This window comes from Onychomys torridus, chromosome 21 (assembly GCF_903995425.1).
Source record: "Onychomys torridus chromosome 21, mOncTor1.1, whole genome shotgun sequence".
Taxonomy (NCBI): Eukaryota; Metazoa; Chordata; class Mammalia; order Rodentia; family Cricetidae; genus Onychomys; species Onychomys torridus.
In genome coordinates this window covers 13,190,690-13,217,780 of record NC_050463.1, presented here as the reverse complement: position 1 = coordinate 13,217,780, position 27,091 = coordinate 13,190,690, and the positions used below count along the sequence as shown (strand labels likewise).

The 27,091-nt window shown below is 36.8% G+C and overlaps 1 protein-coding gene across 26 annotated transcripts in view; it reads right to left on the bottom strand.

The window, feature by feature from the left end:
- The window catches only part of Nrxn1 (neurexin 1), a 1,060,385-nt gene that overhangs the window by 938,327 nt on the left and 94,967 nt on the right, over positions 1-27,091 (bottom strand). For 12 of the 26 annotated variants that reach the window (XM_036170770.1, XM_036170774.1, XM_036170788.1 and 9 more), the window contains exons 3-5: positions 26,148-26,165; positions 22,845-22,874; positions 22,071-22,082 (exon numbers count right to left, since the gene is read on the bottom strand). The exons of 5 other annotated variants lie outside the window; for them this stretch is intronic. In XM_036170770.1, coding sequence (XP_036026663.1) covers positions 22,071-22,082; positions 22,845-22,874; positions 26,148-26,165 — 60 coding nt within the window. Of the gene's footprint in view, positions 1-22,070; positions 22,083-22,791; positions 22,875-26,147; positions 26,166-27,091 lie in introns of those variants that run through there. 9 more of the 26 variants (XM_036170775.1, XM_036170781.1, XM_036170785.1 and 6 more) reach the window with 5 other exon arrangements.

Sequence of the window (27,091 nt, the reverse complement as noted above, 5' to 3'; positions counted from 1 at the left end):
CATCACATACTTCAGACAAAGGACTTGAGGAATCCAGTGGGAAGTAATCCGAAATTCTCCTTCCTGAGGACAGATCTCATAATATCTGAAGGTTCTATACAGGCTGCTAAGAGACAAAAGTCAACCAACAATTCTACCCACCTGTGAAACCTACTAGCCACAGAAATTAGAAGGATGGCAAGATATCCCCCAAGGGAACAACAGTGGTTCTTATGTTTTGGAGGCAATTAGCTGTTATAACTGGACTTAAGGCCCGCTCAGAAGTGTGGTTCATGTCTGCCTAATTGTAAATGTAGCCAATCACCTGTGGATCATGGACATAGAGGAGAATCTACTACTGCCGTGTTCCTAAACAGTTTAATTCCTAACTGCATTCTAAATACATATCTTTATACTCACAGATGAATGGAGATCTCACTCCTTATCAAAAAATATTCTTTTCAGAAGACAGTAGCATTGAAGAGTTAAAATGCAGAAAATAATCAACTGTGGTGTCTAATCCAAAGGATACATATATAGGACAAGGCCTACATCTAAGGCTCAGGGAACACAGTGGAAAAAGGTATCAGAGATGCTGTGAGAGCCAGAGGGCCAGCACACCTTCTGTGAGACTGTGTCTTCTCTATATGTCAGGGAAGCTGTACCCAGGAAATCTCAAAAATAGAAAATAGTTTTGAAAACTCAAAAAAAAAATGAAAATATGATAATAAAGTATCTGTTTCAAGAGATGCTGATATTCCCTCTTAATATTTTGCCAGACGCAGGAGAGGAAAGATATACAAGGCAGGGGGATGGTGGCAAAAACATTGCAAGGCACTTCTGTGTGCTTGCCTACAGTGTTTTCGCTGATATTACTTCATGTAAATAATATCATAGAACCTTTGAAATCTGACAGGATTAACTGAAACACACACTCTACAGTTTAAGGAACACAAATGTCAGCTTTCTAAAGCTTTCCACATCAAAGCAATCAGCAGGAGACTTTGAACACAGGTGGACAGGGTACCAAGGGTTCTGAGAGATACAAAACAAGAACTATGGTTTTATGTACAAGGGAATTTTAAAAGCCATGTGCTGACAAGAGGAGCAAAAGACAATAAAAGGGGTGTCTTTGCACATATTAAAAACCTAATAATAAGGCAGGAGTATAGCACACACCTTTAATGCCAGCACTTGGGAGGCAGACATAGGCAGATCCTTGTGCATTCAAGGCCAGCCTGGTCTACACTCAAATTTCCAAAACAGCCAGGGCTGCATGGAGAGACCCTATTTCAAAAGAAAGAAAGATCCTAACCAGAAAGTAGAAAATGAATGAATCTATAATAGCATTCATGTAATAAAGTGAAAATGGGCAATGCAAATAAAAGACCCAGCATATGTCCACAGCAACGAACAAGAAATTAAAACTTTGTGAACCTCAGTTCACTCTTAGCTGACTGGAAGCAGTGTAACTGGTGAATAGTGATGGATTTGGAAACACACAGCTGATCCCAATCATTTTATTGCAGTCTTTCCTGTACCTCACACTGAATTACATTCCAGTTCTCCAAAGTACTGTCTACACTCCCCTCTGAAGGGCATTTATCTCAAAATTCTAACTTTCTACTTAGACTCAGTCTCCAGTTAATGTCACCAGGTCTAAGTTAGGTTTATGTGCATTAAAATTAAATGCATTTGTTACTATCAATCCAATTCTTAGACTTGGATACAAAAGGTTTGGAAAATGGTGGCACCTCAGGAAACAGAATTGGACACAGAATAAGCCTGGCTTATTCAGGGCAGCAGAAGCAGACTGCTTCTCTGAAGTAAAGATTAAAGGTGAAATTGCATTTCTGTGATATGTTCAGGGGCCATGGAACATTTCTGAGCAAGGGCATCCTGTGAAAGCCAGGAAATCTGAGCCCTGGAGTAATGAATCAGTTAAGGTAGCTGAGAGGGTGACATAAGCTAAGAAGGAGATGATAAAGGTCACGCGGGAAAACCAAAATCGCCAGAGAAGAACAGAAGAATCGAAAGGTTGAACTCAGACACAACCACCTTGAGTCTCTTCTGCAGCATTCTGCCAGGGAAGACCTCACAGCTGAAGTCAAAACCTTCCTTCATGTTCCCGCTTATTCTCTCTACACTGCTTGAGCTATCTCCGTGTTACCATCTTTTTTATATTAAGGAATTTTTATTCATTTTATATACCAACCAAAGATCCCCTTCTCTTTCCTCCCTCTGCCCCTCCAGCCTTCACCTCTCCCAACCCATGCCCCATTCCCTCCTCCAACAAGGTATGACCTCCCATGGGGAGTCAGCAGAGCCTGGGACATTCAATAGAGGAAGGCCATCTTACTTGCTCTGTATTCACTTTTTTCTTTCATGAATGCCCAGTTCACAGGTATGTACTATGATTCAGTCAGATGTATTCTCATGTTCCTTGAAACACAGGAAGAGGTTCAATAAATTTTGTATTAAGTTTTAATGGGTTATTATCAAGAAAAGAAAAAAGAATGAAAATTGTAAGTTCTATTTCCATGTCAATTATTAGTGATCTGACACAAAATTAATATGTAAGTGAAATTTCATTAAGAGACATCAAATAAATGTTATAATCTCAAAGGAAAGCACAACAAGGTTTTAATACCATGGAAAACCAAATAGAAAATAAAATTAGGAGCATTTGGGCAATTTGAAGCAAACTAGATCAAGTAACAATCCAACAGAATGCCAGCTATCTACATGTTGTTTGTGGAATATGAATTATACTAATCCTTTATCAATTTGTACCCACTGGAGTCACTTTCTTTGGACTTATAAGTACCTACACAATGACTGCATCTGTCATTGCAACATACCTGGTAGAAGATAGAGATATTAAGGAGTGGATCAGCCTCCTATTGACCCATGTGCTCCTCCAACAGGAAACTGGAGCCATTAGCTTTTGGAAGCAGAGATAAGAGTGCATGCTTTACCCCCTATATAAGGCCTTACTTCAGCTGACTATCAGAATGGCAATGTTGTTAGCATCCAATAAGTTTTTGGACACTATCAATGTGCTTACAAAGAACCAGAAATTGTCCTAAAAGATTGTCAAGGACAATGAAATAAGTTTACTCTCAGCAATCATCATGATATGAAACATCCACTCATTTGCTTATGAGAGACACTAAAGTGAAAACAGTCAGAGATTTTTTTAAAATGCAGAATCACATTTGGAGTTAAGAACACAATAAGAATAAAAATAAGTTTTCTCAGGAACAAAAGAACAAGAACAACAAAAAGGGGCATAAATATTAATGAGCTAGATCTATACACAAAGCTCCACTATGAAAAGAAGGATCTTCAACTGCAGCCTAGAATGATGTTAACTCATCTTGGAAAAGAGTCATCTGAAAATTCAGCATCAATTAATGTTGCTGTCTGGTTAAATCTCTGGACTAGCACTGTGTTTTAGGAAGTGTATCTTCAGTTATAAGACATAGTATACCTTGTGGGTTCATTCCATTGATGGTGGAAATCTCACATGCAGTCTTGGCTAGGCCCCCATGGGCACTAGCAGTTCCAAACTTGCTGTTTACTCACATGGCACCTGGAGGCCTTACTGTCTGGGTGACCTTGGAGTCAAGTACCATATCCATTTTCTCAGAGAATTGCTATGAAATCATATGGAAGAGCTTTTCAGTTGAAAACTAGCTGGACATGGTGGCACCAGCCTGTAATCGTGTCAGTCGGAATGCTGGAACATGAGTTCAAAGTCAATCAAGAACACATATCAAGCTCCAGGACAGCTTGAGCTACACAGTGAGACACTGTTTAAAAACAAACAAACAAACAAACAAAAGAGGAACAACGGCAACAAAATATACTTGCCCAGAAATGTAATGTTTTATTATACAACCTTGCCTTGTTTGGAATTACTAGAAGTGTGAGTAGAGTCGGAGATACAAATCAAGAGTCAGTGTGCTAAAATCACAACAGTATCTCTACACTTGAAAATACTAAACACTTTTCCTACCTAGTATTTACATAATACAGGAACAATATAAATAAGACAGATAAAGCTGCTTTCTTTCAGAAAACTTAGAAAGCATATAAACTAAGCTTATAAGAAGTTACTCTGATTAGCTTAGAGGACTATTAAAAAAAAAAAACTTTCTGAATCCACCATGTTTAAATGAATCCCCAGGGGAGTCTTGGTCCTGGAGGACATGGGAATGGAGGGGGTGGGTGCAGGAGGGGGGGGGACAGGGGAACCCATGGCTGATGTGTAAAATTAAAACACATAAAAATAATAATAATAATAATAATAATAATAATAATAATAAAAAAAAGAATAACTTAAAAAAAAAAACTTTCTCTGCTCACTGGGTAGTTGACACCCAGACCATTATAACCTATATTTTGACCATTTCATCCTAGTGCACTAACATGATTGACTCTTCAACCTAAATACTGAACTTGTTCTGGTTTATTATAGGAAGACATTAATGTGGCGCAAAAACTAATTTTTAATAATATCTGTTTCCACTAGGAATATGAAAAATGTCGTTTTTAAGAGAAAGGCTGACTTTAACTTACCACCAAATCAAAGCACTTCCTAACAAGCCCTCTGGGCCTTTTGAATTATCACTTTGTATTAAAACTTGACTTTCAAATTAAGAACAGACAATAATGCAAATGGAGGGGAAAATACATGAACATATTTATATTGCTTGCAGAATAAATGTCTCAAACCTGGCTGCATCTCTTGCTCTGTGGCAGGCCTGGTGTTCACTAGTGAAAGCATAAAGTCCACTCCTCTCAGTGTACCCTTTGGCAAAAGCAACTGAGCTGGCAGAGGCCTGAGATGCTGTTCACCACAGGCTCAGGGGCCCCAAGGTACTTTCATGGTAAAATTGAACTTGTGTGATTTATTCCTCTGAAACAATGAGATCTGAGAATGCTTTAATGGAATTCAACAATTTAAAGGGTAAAATCTGAAGTGCTGGCTGTAGACCTCAGATTAATAACCACTAACTGGGGTTTTCAAATATTCTGGAAATAAGAGCCCTTTTGTATATATAAAATGGGAGGAAATCCGATATTAAAACAGATTAATGGCTATGGGATCTTGATGTAACTATAGCAGGGCTTTCTTCACAGTGGTCCTGGCATGTCTACCCCAAAGCCTCGGCTCCACAAAGCACCACTTAAAATCCATTAGCTTTATGTCATCTGTGTTATTTGGAATGGAAGAATACAGCTTGTTTCATAACAATTCCACTGACAAAAAGAGACAAGTCAGAATGGCTCAGCTAAAACTCATAAAATTGAAAAAAATAAACCCAGTGGCTTTCAGCTAGGTGTTCTCGGCAGGCCCAGTCTCTTTGTACTGTGTCTTATGTTTCAGAAAGAGCACTCTTGAAATTCTCAGTGCTGTGCAGTCCTAATGTGCATACTCTGATCTGGGAACAGAGAAGAGGCTGAAATGGTTCCCTTGAGCAGGCAGTCGTGAGTGCCGGAGCACAGGGGTGGAAATGGAGAGGAGGCCACACAGTAGCACCAGATGGGGTCAGGGCGTCCTTTCTCTTCTAAATCACATGTGCATCACTTGTTGCTTCACCTTGGGCAAAACACTTCCCCACTTCTGAGTTCTTCCTCTGTAAAGTATTTGGCATGCACAAAGTAACTTGACATTTGTTTGGCAAGGGGTTACCATATTTATCAGTACTACATATTTTGCTAAATTTCACCGGTTGAAACACAGTTTAATGTTTTCATGTTCTCTTCAGGACTATAATTCTCATCCTGCCTCTCCATGCCAAACTGAGTACCTTCTGAGACGGAAGCTCTTCTCCTGCATGATATTTCGGGAGTGTGACCACTGTAGACATCATTCCTGAGGCTCTAAAAGTGACCTTTTTTTCTGTCCTTTAAACTGCCATACCCAGTTCAACTCTCAAAGTCCTCGTCGGTTTATTGATTGAGCATCTACTGTGGGCCTTGCTCTGTATGGATCACCAAAAAATAGAACCCAGGCCACTTTGACTCTGATTTTCACATCTGAACCATCCTTCCTAACATTACCACCTCAATTCAGACCCCACCAATCACCTCTAACCCCATTTGTTCCACAACTCATTCATTTTCTTCCCCTCTCACTACCCATCCCTCTTCCTTCGACACTGCAAATGGCAACTGACATTAAGCAGGGCTGGGTAATGGCACTGCCCTGGCTCCCTCAGACATAGTCACAAAGAGCACAGTAACAACTATGCATCGATTCCAAAATAAATTTCAAATTCCAGACCTTAAATTCAGGTACACAGAAATCTTCCAAGAACTGTAAGTATATGATTCATGAACTTGCTTAGGGCTCTAATGGTAACAAAGACTGTAAGGATAGGGAGGGTTCTGTGTGGCACCCCCAAAAAAATAGTTAAAAATTATCTACAGCTATGGATTATATTGTTGTCAGTTGCCTGTTCCAAACTCCATTCTAGCCACTACCATGCTGTAGCCATGCCTTCACATAATCATGCTCTGCAATGTATTTCAGGATTGTCATCAAGCTCTCCTTTCCTCTGGGGACTCCCTCTACCAGTCTATCTTCACATCTCTTTGTACTCAATTACTACTACTTACAGAAACTTCCTTATTTGCAGTAAGAATTTCTCTCTTGCTCTATTTTACATATTTATAAACTATATTTATTTTATATAAAGAACTCTCAACAGAACCTCATAAATAGATAACACTCACTAATCATATGGAAGTAAAAGACTGAGAGAATATGTTTATTAAATAATTTCCCAAGTACAGCTTCATTATTTAGACAATTTACTGAATGTTTCACACATTTGGAACAGGTAGAGAATAGTACAGAAGGAAATCTTGCACCAAGGTATTATAAATATATTCTGATATATTATATATAAAATATTATGAATATATTCTAACTTGGATATTGGGACATTGCCCAACTTTATTCCCTATCACATGTTTTTATATCAAGTGACTGTATATCGTTTTATGTTTATGATGAAATTGGGATTCAAAATTGTTTGATTGCTAATGGCAACCAGTCTCCCTGCCTCCATATCCTAATGCTATGCCTATACATGCTCTTAAATGGTATCATCACTGGACTACAGGCTTATGATAGGAACCTGGCAGTAAGTTGCAACTCTTTTTTTTTTCTTTTGGTTTTTCAAAACAAGTTTTTTGTGTGTAATGGCTCTGGCTGTCCTAGAGCTCACTTTAAAGACAGGCTTGGCTTGCTTGTCTCAGAGAGATTTGCTTGCCTCTGCCTTCAAATGCTGGGGTTAAAGGTGCTGCTCCACCACCCAGCTGATTTTTAACTTCCAATCTTGCCTTCAGCTCTGCACAGCCAACAACAAATGAATAAACACCTGTCATCCCCCAGTGCATCTTCCTTTCTCCAGCTCCGAGTCTCACAAGCAAATGCAAGTTCCAGGTATTGCCATGACTAAATCACGGTTGCCTCATTTCTTCTCTCAGTTACATATTCCTGAAATTTGTCGTCTTGTCAGCATAATCTTTATTTTTATTTTATTTATTTATTTTTGTTTTTGTTTTTGAGACAGGTTTTCTCTGTGTAGCTTTGGCACCTTTCTTGGAATTCACTCTGAGGTCCAGGCTGGCCTTGAACTCACAGAGATCCGCCTGCCTCTGCCTCCTGGGTGCTGAGATTAAAGTTGTGCACCACCATCATCACATGGCTAAATCTTTATTTTAAAAGGCAGGTGAAAATTTGTTTCTCAGAACTTTTTACACTCCCAAATTTTATCAGTTTTTTAGCTGTAGTAGACTTACTTCTTGCAAACTACTAGCTTCTATTTTTAGAGCAAACTCTTCTCTATCTTGGGAGGCCAAATGAATAGCACTGAAAAAATGTCCAAATCCTAATCTCTAGAACATAAGAATATGTTAGATTACATAGATACATTAACTGAATTTAGAGATGCAATTAAGCTTGCTAAACAAGGAATATGTGAAGACGGAGAGCAGCATAGACTTCCATAGTACAAAATAATTACAAATTCTTTTTAAATAAAGATGTATGAGCCAGGCAGTGGTAGCATACACCTTTAATCCCAGAACTCACTTGGAAGGCAGAGGCAGGTGGATCTCTGTGAGTTTGAGGCCAACCTGGGCTACAGAGTAAGTTCCAGGACAGCTAGCACTGTTATCTTGTCTCAAACAAAACAAAACAAAACTAACTAACTAAATAAATAAAGACATACAAGAAGAAAGTCAAAAGAAAATATGACTATGAAACAAATGTTCAGAGAAATGCAAGTTTTCTACCTTGATAAAGAGAAAAGGGTCAAGCCAAGAGGTGTAAATGAGCTTCAAAACTGGAAAAGAAAGGATTCAAATTCCCAAATTCCTGTACTTTTCAATGAGCTAGATCTATACCACACTTACTGTGACATACACGACAGTAATGTAATAAATTTATCCTAATTATGCTGATAAAGTTGTGGCAATTTGCTACAGTATCAGTAGAGGACAAAGTATAATTTCTTAATAAGGTTAGTGAGTTGAAAGCCATGATGTTAGTAGTTCAGTTAAGGTGGAATGTTGCTCTTGTAAAATCTTCCTTTATTATCTCTAAGTGTTGAGAAGAATGTTTGTAAAAATGACTTTATCTACTATGCTCTATGACAAGAAGGCTGCATTATTTGTTATTTATTATTGATCCATACCTTGGATACAGCATTTGGTAAAATAATTGGTTTTAACAAGTGAGATAAGAGTTGAACAGAAATACTTTAAGCTTCCCAGAAAGCCCCCATTATAGACTCCTAGGCAGAGAATAAGAAGCCTCTCTCTTTTAAAAATTTAAGCCTGGCGGTGATGGTACATGCCTTTAATCCCAGCACTTGGTAGGCAGAGCCAGGCAGATCTCTGTGAGTTCAAGGCCAGCCTGGTCTACAGAGTGAGTTCCAGGAAAGGCGCAAAGCTACACAGAGAAACCTTGTCTCCAAAAACAAAAACAAATTTGACAGGCGTCAAGAAAATGATATTAATTAACTACACACACACACACACACACACACACACACACACACACACACACACACCTTGGACATCATTAATGGCAGCAGCATTTCCAGATTCACACTTCACACTTCTTCATCCTGCTGTGCCCTGCTCAGAAAGCAAGGCCAGTGACTACTTTTGAACTTGAAGAGTAGCCTGGTGAGTGTAATATGTTCAGTACAGAGGAAGGAAATGGCCCAGAGAGATCTGGAAAGGTTTCAACTCTGGGAAGAATGGCTTTAGAGACAGAAACCATAAACTGAAAAAGAAAAGTCGGGGTTTGCATGTGAGAGAGGAAACACGCTTACAGAAGGCATTTCATATTCTTAAGCCTATGCATACTTGCTCAACTCTATCAAAAATCGAAGAAATACAGAACATATCTCTTTGGAGAAGATCATTAAATATTTTAGTATATAACAGTAACAACATGGCTAACTGGTGATAACTTAAACAGGTGGATTTTTGTTAAAATTAACAACTTTCAAAGTGTTACAATATTTATTTCCAGTTATTGTTTTCAGAGGTGTCAACTCTGTTCTGCCTCTGGGCTCCCAAATGAAGTTGAGTTCAACACTGATCCAGAATAAGGAAGCTTGGCTCACTGGTCACTTGCCTTGGAGGCTTGGACAGTTTTGCCCAAAGTCATGGCACTATTATTTGTCAATTTATTCCATTTCCACTCACACGACTTTTTATGCTTTTGTGATCACACTGGATTTCACAATTACCATTGCCTAAAACATAAGCTCACATACTTCCCTGCTCTAAGCCCCTGACTCAGCTCTATTTGCTATGTTTTAACTCCCAGGAATTTTTTTTAACTCTCCAAAATAAAACCTGGAAAGGAATTCAAAGATGGGAGGGAATTATGATTTTTTTCCAGTGTATATTCTTTTTTAATGAAGCAAAGCAATTAAACAAAACAAACCAAAAGCAACCTGAGCATTTTCTTGTGAAGCAATTAGAGCAAAGGTCTTCTCTGACTGTATTTAAAGTAGTTCATTGTTAGTTAGTCCTATTTAATACCTTAATCAATGTTTTGTTTTGTTTTGTTTTGATGTTGTTAAAGGAAAATATGTTGCCTTAGTTATTTTGACTCACAAAGGATGTTAGGACCATTTGTTAATCATCATTCACATGCTTATGTTAGGTACATTGTAAGGGCTTTGTTTATATGTGTCTTTCTCACTTAGTTAACAGTAAAATAAAAGTTTTAACAAAAATCTTCACTGTTCTGGGGATATAGCTGTTGTTAAGAGTCTAGCCTAGCATACAAGAGTGGTGCCATATGCCTGTAATCCCAGCACTTAGGAGGTAGAGCAGAAGGACCAGAAGTTCAAAGTCAAAGTCATCATCAGTCATATAGAAAGTAGAGAGCTAGCCTGAACTGCATGAGAATCTATCTTAAAAACTTAGGTCTATGCATGAAGTGAGAGTGTGTGAGAGTGAGTGTGAGTGTGTGTGTGTGTGTGTGTGTGTGTGTGTGTGTGCGTGTGTGTGTGCGTGTGTGTGCGTGTGTGTGTGTGTGTGTGTGTGTGTGTGTGTGTCATATTACTTCTTACAGTCCCTTTCATCTCACTTCATTTCTCAACATTTAAGACTCACTGAGCTTTAAAAGTATGCATACTCAGGATAAGATGTTGTTTGCATTTATCTTTCCTTTATGTGGTTCAAAATATTTTTGATTTTCCTTGAAAAATGACTTTATTTTCTTTTAATCTCCAATAGACATCTAATTCTCCATATGTTCTTCAGGTGAACACTCACCATTCTCCAGAAATACTTGCTTTGTCTTTTTAAGTTTCATACCTACAATAAAACAAGTAGTTTTGCCTGAAATTTACAAATACGGATAATGGGGTTTTAAATGGCCAAATAACTTGACTAAAGCCACATAGCTGATAATATGGAGTTTGGGGTCTAATTGCAGCCAGACTCTACTGCAATCTGTATGATCATTGAATACAGGCTTTGCGTCAATTATTTCTTGGATTTTGGCTAAGATGCAACATAGTACATGATTTTTATTGAGATTTATTATCTTCCATGGATCACACCTGCCTCAATACAAAACAACAATAATAAAAAATCATGTCTTTAAAGATCTCACTGTTTTATAGAAAATGAAAATCAATGCCATTCTGCTAGATAATGTTATAACAGAAGTAAATATTAGGGCCCAATGTTAAAGCCCATTCTGACTAATTTGATCCAGCACTGACAGTATATTCAGTGGGCAAATGTTTGCTACTGGCATAGGCAATCCTTCACCTTGTCCCTCCACCCCCATTTAGATTCTTTCTATCAAGTTCCACTTCCTCTGTGATTCATGCACCAACTATGACTGAGCTAATGGCTTCCACCTCTGCAGAGACCTCACTAAGGCTAACCAAAGGGCTGTGCAATGTCACATAATGTGTTTCTCTCACATTAAAATGCACTTGTCCAGTGTCCCATATCACTAGATCACTGAGGACAGATGCATTAGTTAGAATTATGTGCCACTTTCAGATATTTCATGTTAATTTTTTTGCAGCAGGACTAGGCTACTGAGAGATTTATCTTTGATGAGGATATAATTTCCAGTGTCCCCTCAAATGACATGAAATATGCATCCCTAGACAGAGCTTTCTAGATCCTGAAGTAGCCCTCTCTGGCTGCTATCATTACTACATCTATTCTGCCTGTAGAAATACATAATGTCTTATTGTCATTGTATCTACAAGATCCTCTCCTCCTGCCTAGAGAGGAGCTGAGCTTGCCATTGTCATTTTGGCATTCCTCATCCTGTTTTTTCTTGTAGACATGTTTCTGTTGACTACTTCCTTTTGAGATTTTTCAGTATACATATATATGTTTAATGTCTCTAAGACTAGTCTCTTTCCTGCTTTAATAAACTCCTGAGATCAAATGTCTGCTTCCTAAAGCATGGTCTTTGTTCAAATGGTATATTTCTGTTTGGTGACTCTTTCAATGTAATCTAGAGGAAAAAGTCACTATACCTGTTGTATTTATGACATATTTTATGTTGGCTCAGTATTTCTTATTCAGCCCTTTTCTGTCAGATCTCTTTATCACATTTTAGTGGTGAAACTGATCATCAGAGTATTATGGGAATCTATGAGCAGGCATCATTTTAAAAGTTCAAAAGTTGCGATGTATTCCATTTATTATGTTTTCTTAAAATATAGTCTGAATCACACATCATGAATAATTTAATGACCACTACAGCAAGGGTTTATAAAGATGAATGACCTCTTAACTAGAGGAGAAACAACTATTTTGTTTCAAGCACAATTGACTAACCACATCTTTCTCAGTAAGAGAAGTTCTCTTAAAGTAAATGATTATTCTTTTCAGCAGTGAGAAAACTCAACTTAGAAGCAGTATGAAGTGACCTAAAGTAAATATGTTACTGTACCAAAAACAACTAACAAGACCTTGTCAGTATGAAGTTTAAATATCTAGCATATGAAATGCAAATTCCATTTAGTAGACTTGATAGTGGTTAATCTGTGCTTTGTATCTTCTTCGAAGGAAGGCTGGTATTTTGTTTATTTTGTTTTAAGTACAAAATTTCAAACTGCCATGAACCTGTTGAATAAAACTCTCTCTTAGATTTCTTGAAAATTTTTGTGTTTAAAAATATGCCTCACTCAGCTGACTATGTGCTTATGAATGTTGGACAGTCTTTCTAAGGTCTACTGAGGCAGAACAAAAGAGATGGTGTCATGGTTGTAGTGATGTGTGAACAACTGTTCATATGTCCTAACGGTGAACAGAAATACTTGAGTGCTTTGCTTAAAGAGTGGTCCTCGGGACAGGTTATTTCTTTTGGCTAAAGCATGTCATATTTCAATTAGTTGAGGAAAAAGGACAATCAGGCTTAGCCTAAAAGGTCACTGACATTCCTCCTAGACCTAATGACAGGACAAAAATCAAAAGGAATAGTACTCACATCCATCAGCTCGAGAAACTGGGAATTCTTTGTTGACCACTTATTGGCTTCTCTATCCCTCTATTGAACTAAATATTCCATGGGAGAAAATGTCTCTAGGCACAGAATGCTGCTGGGAAAGCAATTGGAAATGCAGGTGCCTTTGACTGTGGGTCAGGTATATATTCTTTTATTACATGAACAATCACTTGAAAGACAGTCATAATAGGACACCAAAATTATTTTAGGTCAGCACAGCATCAACATCCTTAGCTGCTCACTAACACTTGTAGATTTCTGGCAGAATTTTCTACTAGGAATGTTAGAAAAGTCAAGGGGAATCACAATTGACCAATTTAGGGATTTCCATCCCTCTAGCAGCATGCTAGCCCATTCTAAATGTGGTGGTTTCCTTAAGTGGATAATTAAATTTTCTCCAAATGTATACAGTCTTTAAAATGCCTACTACAGAAAATCAAATGGGAAACTGGGTCAACTGACCATGTAACTCTCTCAAGAAATATTAAATAAAATATGGCTTTTAAATAGGAAGTAACAAGAAACTGTTTTAGTTTTCTGAATGATCTAATTCATGGCCTTGTGGTATAATTTCATGGACTATATCTGAGTCATATAACAAAATGATTGTAAGATGGAAAAGAAAACAGTCTTGATTCACAGCTCTAGGAGCATCCTAAATCTCACTTGGCTGAAAGTAGATAAAGATGGCTCCCAGAACTTCAGCTGTGTCAACTCTGCATGGGCTGTCCTGTGGTCTAAGATATACAGCACTTCAAATGTAAACAAACCAATAGAAAAAGGAGGATTTTGTTTGGTATGTGTAAGAGGCCTTTTCTGTAAGAAAGGAAAAACTGAAGGTGAAGAGCCTTATCCTGGAAAGCAGTAGTCTCGGTGTGGTTCTATCTCTTAAGGTGAATAAAGCCTCCATTCTGCAGAGCAGGGTCGTTATAGTCTGCATAACAGTGTGCGGTCTGCACTAAAGAAAAGCCCTCTGCCCCTCCCCCACCTCTCCCTGCTTCTCTCACTCTTCTTCGTCCTTCCCTTCTCTGCCCATTACTCTTCTTCTTTCTCCAGCTCCCTCTCCTTCTTTCCAAAGAGGACAAAAGAACAATATTTACTTTAAATAACGGTCTCAAGCTCGGTAGCTCTGTTCATGTTTTTAGTCTGACTATTAATTGTTCATCGGTTCTGGTTCTATATCTGAAGTTTAATAGCTGCGGGTCTGGACTCCTTATCAATCATCCGGATTAACATGGACAACTATTCATCTCTAGGCTTGGTAAGGCTGAACGTCTTGAGGTGTAGGTAGCTAACCTGAGATTAAAGAATATTATTTCTTTGCGTGGGAAAGGACAGCCTAAACTACTTGAAAACAAAGTAAGTGATTAACTTCATTCTTCAAACTCTCCCCCTGCCATAAATTATCAAAAAACATTAGCTTAAAAGACCACAAAGAAGCAAGGTTTTTAGAAACTGTATCCTTCCACAAGCCCCTTCTGTTATCTATGTAGTCCTGGAGATGTACAAGGAAGCCTTGCAGGCTTAGAGCAATACATTTAAAACAAATTAGCAAGAGAATTTCAAAGTAAATCTTTGACATCACTGTTATAGGAAAGGCTTTCAAGTCCCCACTAAATTCCCAAAGTCTTTCTAAATAAAACAGGGAACAGGAAGATCAAAGGTCCCTTGAGTTCCTTGCATCCCACTAGGCCTATGAGAAGGCCTCTGCTTTTATCGAATTTTTGGCTCTTAGGAATATTTGTCTTGGAGCAGATAGAAAGGAAAGGGAAGAAAGGAAGACAGGAAAAGGGAAGAAGGGGTGGGAAGGAGAAAGAAAGAAGAAGGCAGAAATGGAAGGAGGGAGTGAGGGAAGGAAGGAAGGAGGGAGGCAGGGAGGAAGGGAGACTATTGAAAACTAGCCTCCTATGAGACGCCAAAAACCATTTACAAATAAAATTTTAAATGGAATTTTAGAAACTGTCTTTCCAATCTGCCAGCCCATTATTAAGCAAGCACTGAGAATCAGAGGGGTACAAGCTTCTAACCTTCTAGAGTATGTGTGCTCTCTGCAGTACAGACCATTAGGATGATCAAATCCAGTTTGTTATAACCTAAAATAATCTCAGAATCATAAATAGTAATAAGTCATTGGTATGATGTTACGAAGATAGTAAAACAAGTGTACAATGTTTGAAAAGTTTTGGGCAGATTGTGGGTCATTCATTTTCAAAAACCAATGAATTCAAATGGATCAGATAACTTTTTCTATTATTGCCATAAAAAATCTTGTAAGCACATTTGCAGCCTCTCATCACCTTCAGGCATGGGTTATTTCAGATTTGAAAAGTTTGAATACATGAGCTTAAAATTTTGTGGATTGTTTGTTCTTTTTTTAGTTATTGGACTTATTTATTTGAGACAAGGATTTATAGTATAGCTGACCAGGAACACATGGCAATCCTCCTGTATCAGTCTCCTGAATGATGGGTTTTAGGCCTGAGTCAAAGGTTAAATAGCTTATTCAAGATCAGGGACTGCATTCAGGTCTGGGAACTTCATGACTCTTACCCACCACATTATACTGCTTCCAGGTAACCATGTTGGGTTTTTACTCCCTTAGATGGAAAACTTGAAAATGAGATGTCATGGATTCTGGACAATGTTTTGCAACAGGTTTCTTCTAAGTTTATCTTGCAAAAATCATGCAAAGACCAGTTTCATAATTATTAGCAAATAACTGGAAGAAAATCTTTGAAGTATGCATAAAGCTCATTATTTTGTATCAACTATTTCTATTTAGTCTTCACAGTTTGCCATTCACAGTAAGCAAGCTCTCCTATGACACTGTAGTAAAACTATTACATTTTAAGTTGATTTCTAATGTTTTCTGCCCACAGATTCAATGAGATTCAAAAATGTTTATATAAATTAATTAGTATGAGAAATTATATAGGTTCTATATAAAATTATATAGTTTATAAAGTTATATTAAAATCTACTGATCTATCTGCTATACTGTTTAGAAAGCACTTCCCTCAATCATAAGAGCCAATTAAAAATATTTATATGAACAAAACTGATTTTCAATTCAATGAATAATATAATCATTTTAGAAAAGAAATATACATTAAAATTTAAATGTGAACCAGGTGGTGGTGTTACATGACTTTAATCCCAGCACTGGGGATGCAGAGGCACGCAGATTTCTGTGAGTTCAAGGCTAGCCTGGTCTACAGAGTGAGTTCTAGGAAAGCCAGTTCTACTACACAGAGGAACCCTGTCTGGAAAAACAAAACAATAACAAGAACAAATTAAATGTGGTTTGCAGCATTTTTCAGGCATGCATAAAGTTTCTAGTTGCACAACTTTATTTTTACACACATAACATGGAAAGTTTCTTCTGTGTTCCATGAAGAGAAGTTAATCTTCTGTAAATCTAATAAAATTCGTATTTAGATAATCAGTATTTTAAATACATGGCTATGAAGAGAATTTATGAAGACATGGGGCATTTCTCTTTACCAACCCAATAGTACAGAGGTAGAAAACAGTTGAGACTTTACTAGTTATAAATATAAAGAGATGTAAATTAAGTCATAGAAATATCAAACAAGCACATGTTCTTAAAGTGACTAGTGTTAATTGCACACTGAACAGATGGACATTAAAGTAAAGATAAAGTGAAAGACAACATTGAGCAGTCAGAGATCTCCTCTGCTGGCCATCTGGACCGAGTGGATGTTTAAAGTTCTGCTGTTTCCCAGTTCTGTGGATGTAAGAAAGATCTGAATTGTAATGACACAGGTCACAATGACCAGCAGCTAAAGACAAACTACATCTTAGCTTACACATATTTAAAATCCCCAAGGTTTCATTAGAGTATATCACAGTTCACATACTCTTTTGAGCAATGGAGATAATGTATTATTAGGGAGCTAAAGGAGAAAAATATGATTTAAGGATGCATACAAAACAAGTATGATTCTTTTCATAATTTAATTGGAAATTGGAAAATACCATGAAGTACATTGAGAAGTTCTAGAAGCATATACACATCAGGAGGCTGGTAAACTGATGCTAAGCACTGCACAAACTTGCTCTGCAGCTAAAGAAGAATTGAAGACAGCAGCAAAAAACCATGGAGAACATTAGGTTTGAATATCAGCATCTCCCCAGAAGTCACTTGAAATTGGTGATGTAGGTAGCAGCAAGGATTTAGGAAAGTTACTGTGTTACAGAGGATCCTCTAAGAATGTGATTATTGTCTAATACAAGATTCCAGAGAGCCCATTGCCACCTTTCAGCACTTAGGGACACAGGAAGGTGTTATACAGCTAGTAGGCTGGCCCTCACCACACAACAAATGCACTCACACCGTGACCTTAGCCTTCTGTGACAAATGGAATTTTGTTTAGAAGCTAACCAAATCCATGGCATTTTGTTGCAGTGGTCTGACTGAACTAATACGAAAATGAAAGAAAACAAAAAAAAAAACAGCAAAGAAGTTTAATACTAATACTACATACTAATAGTATCAAATTTATTTGAGAGTGAGTTTAACAGAATAACATATCATAACAATTATAAAATACTACAATATTGAGTGCTGTAATCAATTAATTGTTAAAGAATCCAGGTATTCATTTTGAGAAAAAAATGTTTTGGTTTTTCTTAGGATTGATTCTGATTTGACTCCTAAATATCAGTAATACCAAAGAGGTAATGCATTTTTAAAATACGTCTACACACATCTCAGAGTTTGAATTACAAAACATCGGCTTTCTATAACATCTGAGATCATGAATAATCAAATAATAAATATTCATTTGATAGCTTCAAGTGAGGAAGTATTTCACACACATGGTGTAGGATTTATATTTATATAAGTTACCAAATATACTTATATCATAATATAAGACTTCATTCTGGACTTTTCTAATAGCTTAATATTTCCAATTTAAGGAAATTAGAAAAAAAATGGATGAAATCATGACATCATATGACACTATAGATCTGTATTTCATGGAAGTCATATACCTGCTATCTCATTAATATAGTAAGTTTTAAAATAAAATTTGGTGATTTTTCCTTGTGGCAGTACATGACATTAAAAATGTGAAAACCCATCAGGGGACTCATCCCTGGAGAAAATGAATTTCCTTTTCCCAGAAACCAACAGTTGGCTATAATCCTTCTTCTAAGTGTGAAGACTATGAGAATTAAATACAATAATACCTTGACTTTAGTTTTCCTTAGAGATCTACTGCTGGGTTGGATCCAATGCTAAGGCAAACAGATATGATGTCAGAATGAGTATTGCTGGGCAGACAAATAGCAGCTTTGGGATGTTAAAATTTAAAAGACAAAAAGGAAGTTTAGAGATAGAAACAAATACATTCTGTATAATCTTTTGCTAGTTTCTTCTGGATATCTAAAAAATGTTCTCATCCTTTTATCCCCTTCTCTTGTCTACGTTGACCCATTCTCCTTCTAGTCCAAGGTGGCACACTGTATACACTGTTGTCACGAAAGTGGCAAATTCAAGTTACAATAAGAAACAATGTCCCGGAAATATAATGGTTGACAAGATACATGAACTGCCTGCCCTTATGGAGCTTCCATTCTACTAGGAAATGATGACATAAAATAGAACAAAACATATAAATGCAGAATTAGAGTTACATGCTGGGAAGGAAAATACAAACCTTTCTTCAAAGCATCAATACATAACTGATATAATTAACCTCTGATCCACAGCTAGTGACCAGCAATTATGGCTGGATTTGCATAGGTAACTTATTGTTATTTGTCTTGATTTAAGAGTCATTCAATCTTTCAGAAAACTATTATAGCAAAATCTAATTAAGTAAGTTAAAAAACAAATAGTTGTTGGAATGATCTGGGCAGTTACATAGACAAAGACACACATTTTATGCACACACATGTGCACTCATGCATACAGGTACACACATATGCGTGAGGAGAGAGAGAGAGAGAGAGAGAGAGAGAGAGAGAGAGAGAGAGAGGGAGGGAGAGAGAGGAAAACATGGAAAACACTAAACTGGAAGTTGCTCAATTTAGATTCTAACTAAAAATAAAATAAATTATCATTATCAGTGATCCTAAAAATAATGCCATTAACAATTTTCAAGTGAAAAAAAATGTAAAATCAATATCAAGCAGTACCCTAAAGGCTATTTGGAGTCACACACAGCCAGCAGCACTTAGACTTGCTCTGGGCATTGCATGAGCTCTTTAAAAGAAAGCTATAATTCATTAACATGGAGTTTATTCTTAATTGCATTTAATTAAAAATGACATATTTCCATTTAGAAATCATAAAACAAATTTAAATAATTGACAGCAAAGTTTGAACAGAGTAACCAGCTGAAAAGCCTAAGTATGATGGACCATGAGGAGAAAGCATTTGTTCCATTCATCTCCCACCACACAACCTGAGCCCCTACCATGTATCCATCTGTCTTAGCCATTTTTGTCCTACCCAGATGATGAGATATTTTGCAGATTCCAAACCCTGAATGAGCTGGAAGAGGTCAGGGTCCACAACTGCATGGGAAGGGTCCATCAGAAAAAGACTCCAGCGCTACCTTCTGGAGGAAGAAATCAGGAGGAGGATGAAGAGGTTTATCCAAACTTCTCTCCTGTTCACTTGTGTCTTTACTTGCTTTCTTTAAATGAAACGCATTCATCCCTAACTGGGTCCTTGGAATGTAATAAAAAAAATTCACACAAAAGAAATCAAAACATTAATGATGACTAACAGTCTTGATTTCAGTTTTGCGTCTGGATACAGACACAAAAATATATGATTCCAGAGGTTCATTTTAAAGGCTCTCTTAATCCACTCTGCCAGAGAAAAGTGAAGAAGATGCTTCATAATTAGATGGTAATGTAAGGATTTAAGAAACAAGAGTTTACAGTGTGAACCAGTTGTTTTTCATGGGTCAGACCAGACTTAGCATCTTTTTTAATACACAACTAGCATTGAAGCTGATTCAGAAAGCTACAAAGTGAAGTTTCTAGACAATATGTTAGAGTCTTCCAATGGAGTGGCACAAGGCAGAAATCCATTGACCTAGATTCATGCTACTCTTACCTTTGCTAAATTTCTACATATTTGCTGCTGTCTTATTAAGTTCTGCCCTGTGCACTAACTTATTCACATGGTATGTTGACAGGCTGAGTGTGACGCCATGACATAATCACAGTGGTACTCTCTTCTCTAGGATGTAGATTTGGTAAACCAATTCACAGTGAAAGACTTACAAAGTATATTTTTCATCTTTATATATCTAAAATAAACAATTATGTGATGGCAACCCTGATGTTCAAAATACCTGCCCCCCCCATTTAACATCAAATACACACTGATACCAGTGATCCTTTAAAAAAGATTGAAATAGACAAATCAAATCTTTTCCTCTGTAGCTTTGCATTGGGAAACAAAATGTGATAAAAAGTGATGAAAATGAAAAAATGTTATATATACCAACAGAAACATTTGAGACTGACATAGTAAAACTAAATTGACTTTCAACATTAATTACACCCAATATATACCTGCTGGATATAAATATGAACTATTCCATATGTTTTGTTATATAATTAGAAAAGTATTTCGAGTTACTTTTAAAAGCGATACTTTTTCAGAGTGTAATAGATGAAGGTATATACTCAAAATCTATGTTTATACATTCATATAAATATATGTATACACATATACAAGTGTATTTTACTAGCAGGAAAGTAAAAGACAATTTCTTACGCATGATCTAAACCCTGTGTCCACATACAGAACAATATGTAAAACATTAGGGACACACTACAGTTAGCTGTCAATGGGAAGTCAGCCTGAGGCAAAGGCTTTAGGAAATGCCCCCAAATGACTCACAAACTCTTTGAGAGAGCTGATGACATTGTCATTGGCATAGTAACTAAGACTCAAAACAAAATGAAGTTGTACTATTGAAAATGGCCAATGGGCAAAGCTGAGACAGGTGTACTATTGACTTGCAGAATCCAAACATTTGTTTCTAAAGCTCTATTTTACAACTTTAAATTTCGATGTCATTTCTTACTTAGTGTTTGGCTCATGTTCAGATGCTTTTTTGAAGCAGAAAAGGTTCCATGCTAGATGATACAAATGCAAGAGGGTAGAGTTGTAAGCTCTCATCCTAGTCACGATGTTAACTTTTAGCACATAAGAAAGTGTCATAGAATTCAAGGAAAAGACATATTCCTACATTTAAGAATTAGGAATTAAGAATGACTTAGAATTAAAGAACAAGAGAACATTAACTATTATACAATTGAAAACAAATAAAGGCCATTCTAAACATTTGCCAGAGCTATGAGTCACTTACTTCCTCTTAATGACAATACTAAACACAATGGACTAATTGAACATGCTTCTTCTGGTTTTCAGTCCACATTTTTCAAAGAGTACTCATGCCTGATTTACCAAGTGACACAGGGATATATGGCTGCTATTAACATTCTTAATGTTAGTATGCAGAAAGGAAGGGCCAGCTTGCTTTGCCTCTCTGTCTCTGTCACAGTGGTGCCTTTTAGGGCTGCCATGCATCACTGTGCTTCTACGGCATCTAGCAGGCAATAAGGGAAGAACCCAGAGCAGTACAACCCTGGAGCTGTGCTACGTGGATGCTTTCATCAGGCAGAATGGACAGGGCAAGTGTGCTCATTCAGAGTTGAATATTTGAGGGAGATATAATTATAGTTACTACACTCATCATTTAACTACCATTAAATGATAATGTGGTAACTGACACCACAACCTATAGCTAATTTCTAAATATACTAATTATGTAAGCAACTGACATGAAAAAAATAGTCTAAAAAGCAATACATGGAGATGGGAGGGCAAAGCAGAAATATTTTGATGGATTCTTTCTTACCTTAAGTTCATAAATATTCATTAACACACATACCTACCTCCCAGTACCTTTCACCAATGCCAAAGGTCTACATACATTTGCATAACTTAGACACACTGTAATCCACACAGATGATACTAAGAAACAAAATAATGTAGTACCTTTACTTTTACCTATGCATTTGATGAAATGGGTCCATGAAGAAAGGATTTCCAGACAAAGAGAATAAAGAGGAGAAAAACAACAGGAAGAATTATGAATATATGTAAATGCACTGCTCTCAAAAAATTAAACAAGACAAGAAAGCATAAACAATGTTTTGAAGACAAATGGAAAGGCAGTCCGTACATTCTGAGAATTCTGCCTGTTTTTGCAGGCAGGGACATGCAAGGGATTGGAAGCCCATGCTCATGTTAAAAGATTACATAAAAGAAGGATCTCAATGGCCATAGGTAGAAAAGTATCGATTGCATGGAATGTTAACAATCAGTGCTCCGGAAGCCAAGAGCCAAAGCTGTCTGCCAGTTCCCAAACTGCCATGCATGGATGAAGAATGGACTCTTGATGTAGCTGATTAGCCTGGGTGTTTCAGACATTAGCTCCTGACTGCTCTCGGTCCTCCTTTACTGTAAACACTCTTCCCACATACACTGATCAGTAAAGCAAAGGTTTCAGCCACAGTTCTTACGTCTTATTTGTTTGCAGATGTTACAGTGCAAGGGATGGAGGGAAACGAGTCACAGGAGCAAACCAACATCAAACCAACAAATCAAAGTAGATAGAACCATGGAAAAAATAAGGTGAACAAAAGCTATGTATTTCATTTGCAGCACATCATTCCCAAGCACCTGCCCACACTTTGCAGCGATGGTTTGAAAGCGGCTACAGAACAAGAACACACTGAAAGCAGAGTGGAGAAGGAGCAGAGCCCATACCTTGGTCGCCCATCATCAGGTGCGCCAGACCTTGAAGGGAAACAAGAGCACAGTCAGCAATAAACAAGGGAGCATGGGAAGGAGGGTTGTCACGGGTGACAAAAATGTTCAGTGACAGACATATTGCTTCCTATGAGACATGTCTGTATCACAGAGGCAAATCAAAAACATTCTTTCAACCCTTGGTTGGAATGCTTTGGGGCAATTTAAACACCAGCACATGCTGTGCTGTGTATTCTAAGTATTAGTTAGAACAAGGAAAAATATGAGAGCCTGATTTAAATCCAACCAGTCCCTCAAACAGTGCATCTGCCCTTCTTGCCCTTTGATAACATTTGGAACATTGTCCCTATAGGGCTTGCCATGGTTCCATGATGAAATTATACTTTATAAACACCCCCAAAGAATGTCTTTAACATGGGCTGGGTCTGATCTTTTTCCTCTCTTCAAAAATGAGAAGTTTCATAATTAAATGTGGGTCGGGGTGGGGAAGGCCCTTAGTCCCAACTGAAATGACAATGCAGAAATGTCCTCTTGTCCGATACACGTGGCAAGTGACTATATTTGCTCAAATGCAAAAACAAGATAATTAGACATGCAGTTGCAAAGCTTGGATTTATGACACGATCATGTTTCTAAGAAACAATGGGTAAGCTTAAAATAGGTTCAATTAATTATTCACAGGAATCAAAATTATTTATTATTTTAATTAGATGTTGATTTGTGTTCATGTTCCTTTATTTATTTAAGCTATACGCTGCAGCTGCAGACATGTCACCAGGAAATTTTTGTGAAGATGACTACTTTTCTAAAGAAAACTGTAAATATGCTTGTTTTGATTGGTTTTGAAGCATATTCTCAATATGTAACCTAGGACTGCATCAATCACAGCCCTCGGGTCTCAGGCTCTCACAGCGCCACCATGCCTATCTATCAGGTTCATCTTAGCAAGCTCTTTTGGGACCTAAAACATGACTTTTTCTGAAAATCATGAGTCATAGGTGCTTTGTCTCAATTCAGAAATAAATCTATAACTTTTGGGTACATTTCAAGAATTTGATATCCAGTTAGAGAGATGCAATATCAAGTTTAAAAATCTGTCTTTTCCTGTCTCTAGTGCTGTCTCAGATGTATCTGAGACTTTGAACTTGGAAACATCATTAATTAGCTGCTCCAATCTGCTTTTTCAAACTCATAAGTTTATTCTGATATCTTGGTGAGGCAGATACAACTAGAAATTGTCATATATTCACAACATAATATGGAAATTATTTTAACAGTGAGGTATGATGTTTCTGGAACATAATATTTTGAAAGTAATTTTAAAAAATAATCAAAAAGGTGAATAAAATATTTTATATGGTGATTAATTCAATTATATGGTGAAGAAGAGGTTCATTTGTTCAGGTTTTAAAATTTTCCCATTTAATTTCATATATATATGAATGTATGTATTTCCTTCTAATAGCATGTTTGTATTTCTAGTATTGGTTTGTAGACTACATCAGAAAATTATCTCTGGTAAGCTCTAACTTTTATGGAGCCCTACGTTTAGAAAAGACACTTAGAAACTTGGGGTGGTTTTGACACTGCATCAAAAAGGAAATTAATAAATCCTCCAAAGACTCCTATTCCCCCAGTTCCATTTCTGCCTCCAAAGGGAGCTTGGCTGCATTCTTAAAGTCACACTGTAAACAGAGACATTAAAATTATGATTTAATAGCTTTATTATAACATGTTTGGGGCTTATATTCTAAGTATCTTATCAATGCCTTACAGCAAATGAATCTGTGATTACAGAGAAGCATTTCTACTAATTAGATTGATTCTAAAGTCCCTTAAAGATTCAAAGAGAAAAAAAAAAGAATGAACATTTTACAGAACAGTTTAAAAATACAAAAGAAAAATTTACCAATTTCAAATTCAATTAAGGGGCACAAGTGTATGTTCACAATATTAAAGTTATGAGACAAAAATCAGAAGTGATATACAAAGCCAACGTTTGGGCAAAATGACATATTGTTTCTTTAGAAGTTTTCATCTATTTTGCTTGAATATCAGAATAGTTCATTAATAATTACTGACTATGAAGAGATAACAAATTTGGTGCTGACCTTGCTACTAATCAATGCTGTATTACAGTGAAGTCTTCTTTTCAAAGAGAAATGACCCCTTTGTCACCTCAACTGTACTGTTCTCACCTACACTAGAGGAATTTAGTAAGATCTCCTTCATCTGTGGAAATGTAGGGGATTTTTAAGGAATTACTGCATTTCAAACTGTTGCAGCAAAGTAGATTTCACATTAAAAGCCATCTCCTGACACATACATGTTCACACATTGCCCACAACTGTTAATGCTGTGAATATATAATGTATATATTATGTATATTATATATGTGCTTGTACTCAGTAGGTGAAGTAAGGTGGATGTCTACAAGTTTGGCGACACCAGCCTGCTCTACAGTCTGGGCTACACAGCAAGACCACTTTTGAAAAGATGTGCAGGAAAAGATGAGTAACTTGAGTAATTCTTCAGCTGCACCTAATACTTTTTGTGTTTACCTTTCAAGATTTCATGACTACTTCATTCAAGTTCTTTAACAATAAAATGTTGAAATATGCTTGTAGGAACCAATGGTAAAGATATATAACTTTCTCAAAATTCCATGATTGAGATCATCTAAGAAAACTCAAATCAGTCATGCTAGTTTTAACATACACTTATGTTATAAATATACTTACCCATGATATGAAAGCAGAACTGTGAGCTTTCATTTCCACTGGCAATGACTTGTATTTCAATCTAAATTTTTATTCTCAGTGTTTTATCTATGATCTTTTATAATTTGAATCATTTGAAACAAACCAAGGAGGTTAAAATGACAGAATGGTAAACATGTCCAGCAGAAAAGAAACTACTTTGCTCAAAAAAAAAAAAAAAAAAAACAGAATGAAGACAGGATCATGCACTGTGTCAGAAACTGCAAAGAAACACTTTCTTTTTTCAAATAAAAGAAGTAGCACTGTATCATTTTTCCATACAGAACACTGCATTAATTATTCTAAGGCTCATATGGGCTGCTGAAATGTATCAGGCACTGGAAGTAAGATTGAAGGTGTTTTATACCTGAGACTTGTGGGGTTGAGGGTGCATTTGTGTTCCATATGCAAAGTGATACACAACTAGAAATCAACGGATGATCAGAAAAGTCAACTTACCGTCTATATTCGAGATGTACTCTAGTTATACTGAGAAATATAAAGCAAAAGGGAGTTGGAAAATAAGGTAGAAAGCACCCACCTTCTACATTGTTGTCTTCTGAAAGCACATGACAGGGAAGGAGAGAAAAGGAAAAACATTCATTAAGCAGCATGCAGACTGGACCTTGCCTTTGCATGTCTTCCTCATGCAAGGCACCAAACACATCATGCAAGTTCTCCATCACTGTCATTCAGGGGAAAAACAAAGCCACAGGGGAACGGGTTCCCTCCCATTGCAACTGCACTGTCAGGTCCTGAACAAAGGGTGTTTGTTAAGAAGTCTTTCAATGCTCCATGTAAAGTGAGCTGTATTGTTACTACAGGTTGCTGGCAAGGTCTTTCCAGGCAATTTTAAAAAGCTTTTTATTTTTACTTTGTAGTAATTCTAAAAGGCTCTATTTCTATATATTTATTTGAATCTCTGTAAAAGAAAGCCCATTGGTAATAGCTGTGAAATTTCACCAAAAGTTACTTTACTTCTGTCAAAGGTGTTATTTCCATTGTCCCTTGGTCTTGAATGTTTCTAATAACTTCCTTAGAATAATAAACACAACATAGATTTGCGCAACTAGTATCTATAATTTATAAGGGCCAGTTTTATTATAAATGATGGTTTGCTATAATTTACTAAGATGCTGCTGAAAATATGGTGAATAGAAAAAGTGGCCATTGCAAAAGAAGCACATTAAATCAGGCTTATTGTGGTTAAGCTGAGGCCAACATTCAACAAAAGCTTCCTTGTGTTTTCATAAACTATATGATATTTACATATTTATATGTGTATATATGCATAAACACACACACACTATATATATATATATATCCCATTTAAGTGTATAGGGCTTAAATTGATTAATATTTACCGAGCAATTCTAGACTATTTGAGACATAGGACTTGGCAGATAGGACTGGAAGGGAAGGCAGTCATAGGAACTCAGGGAAAAGCAAGGTTTTAATACTTCTAACATTTTAGTAGTTAATTAT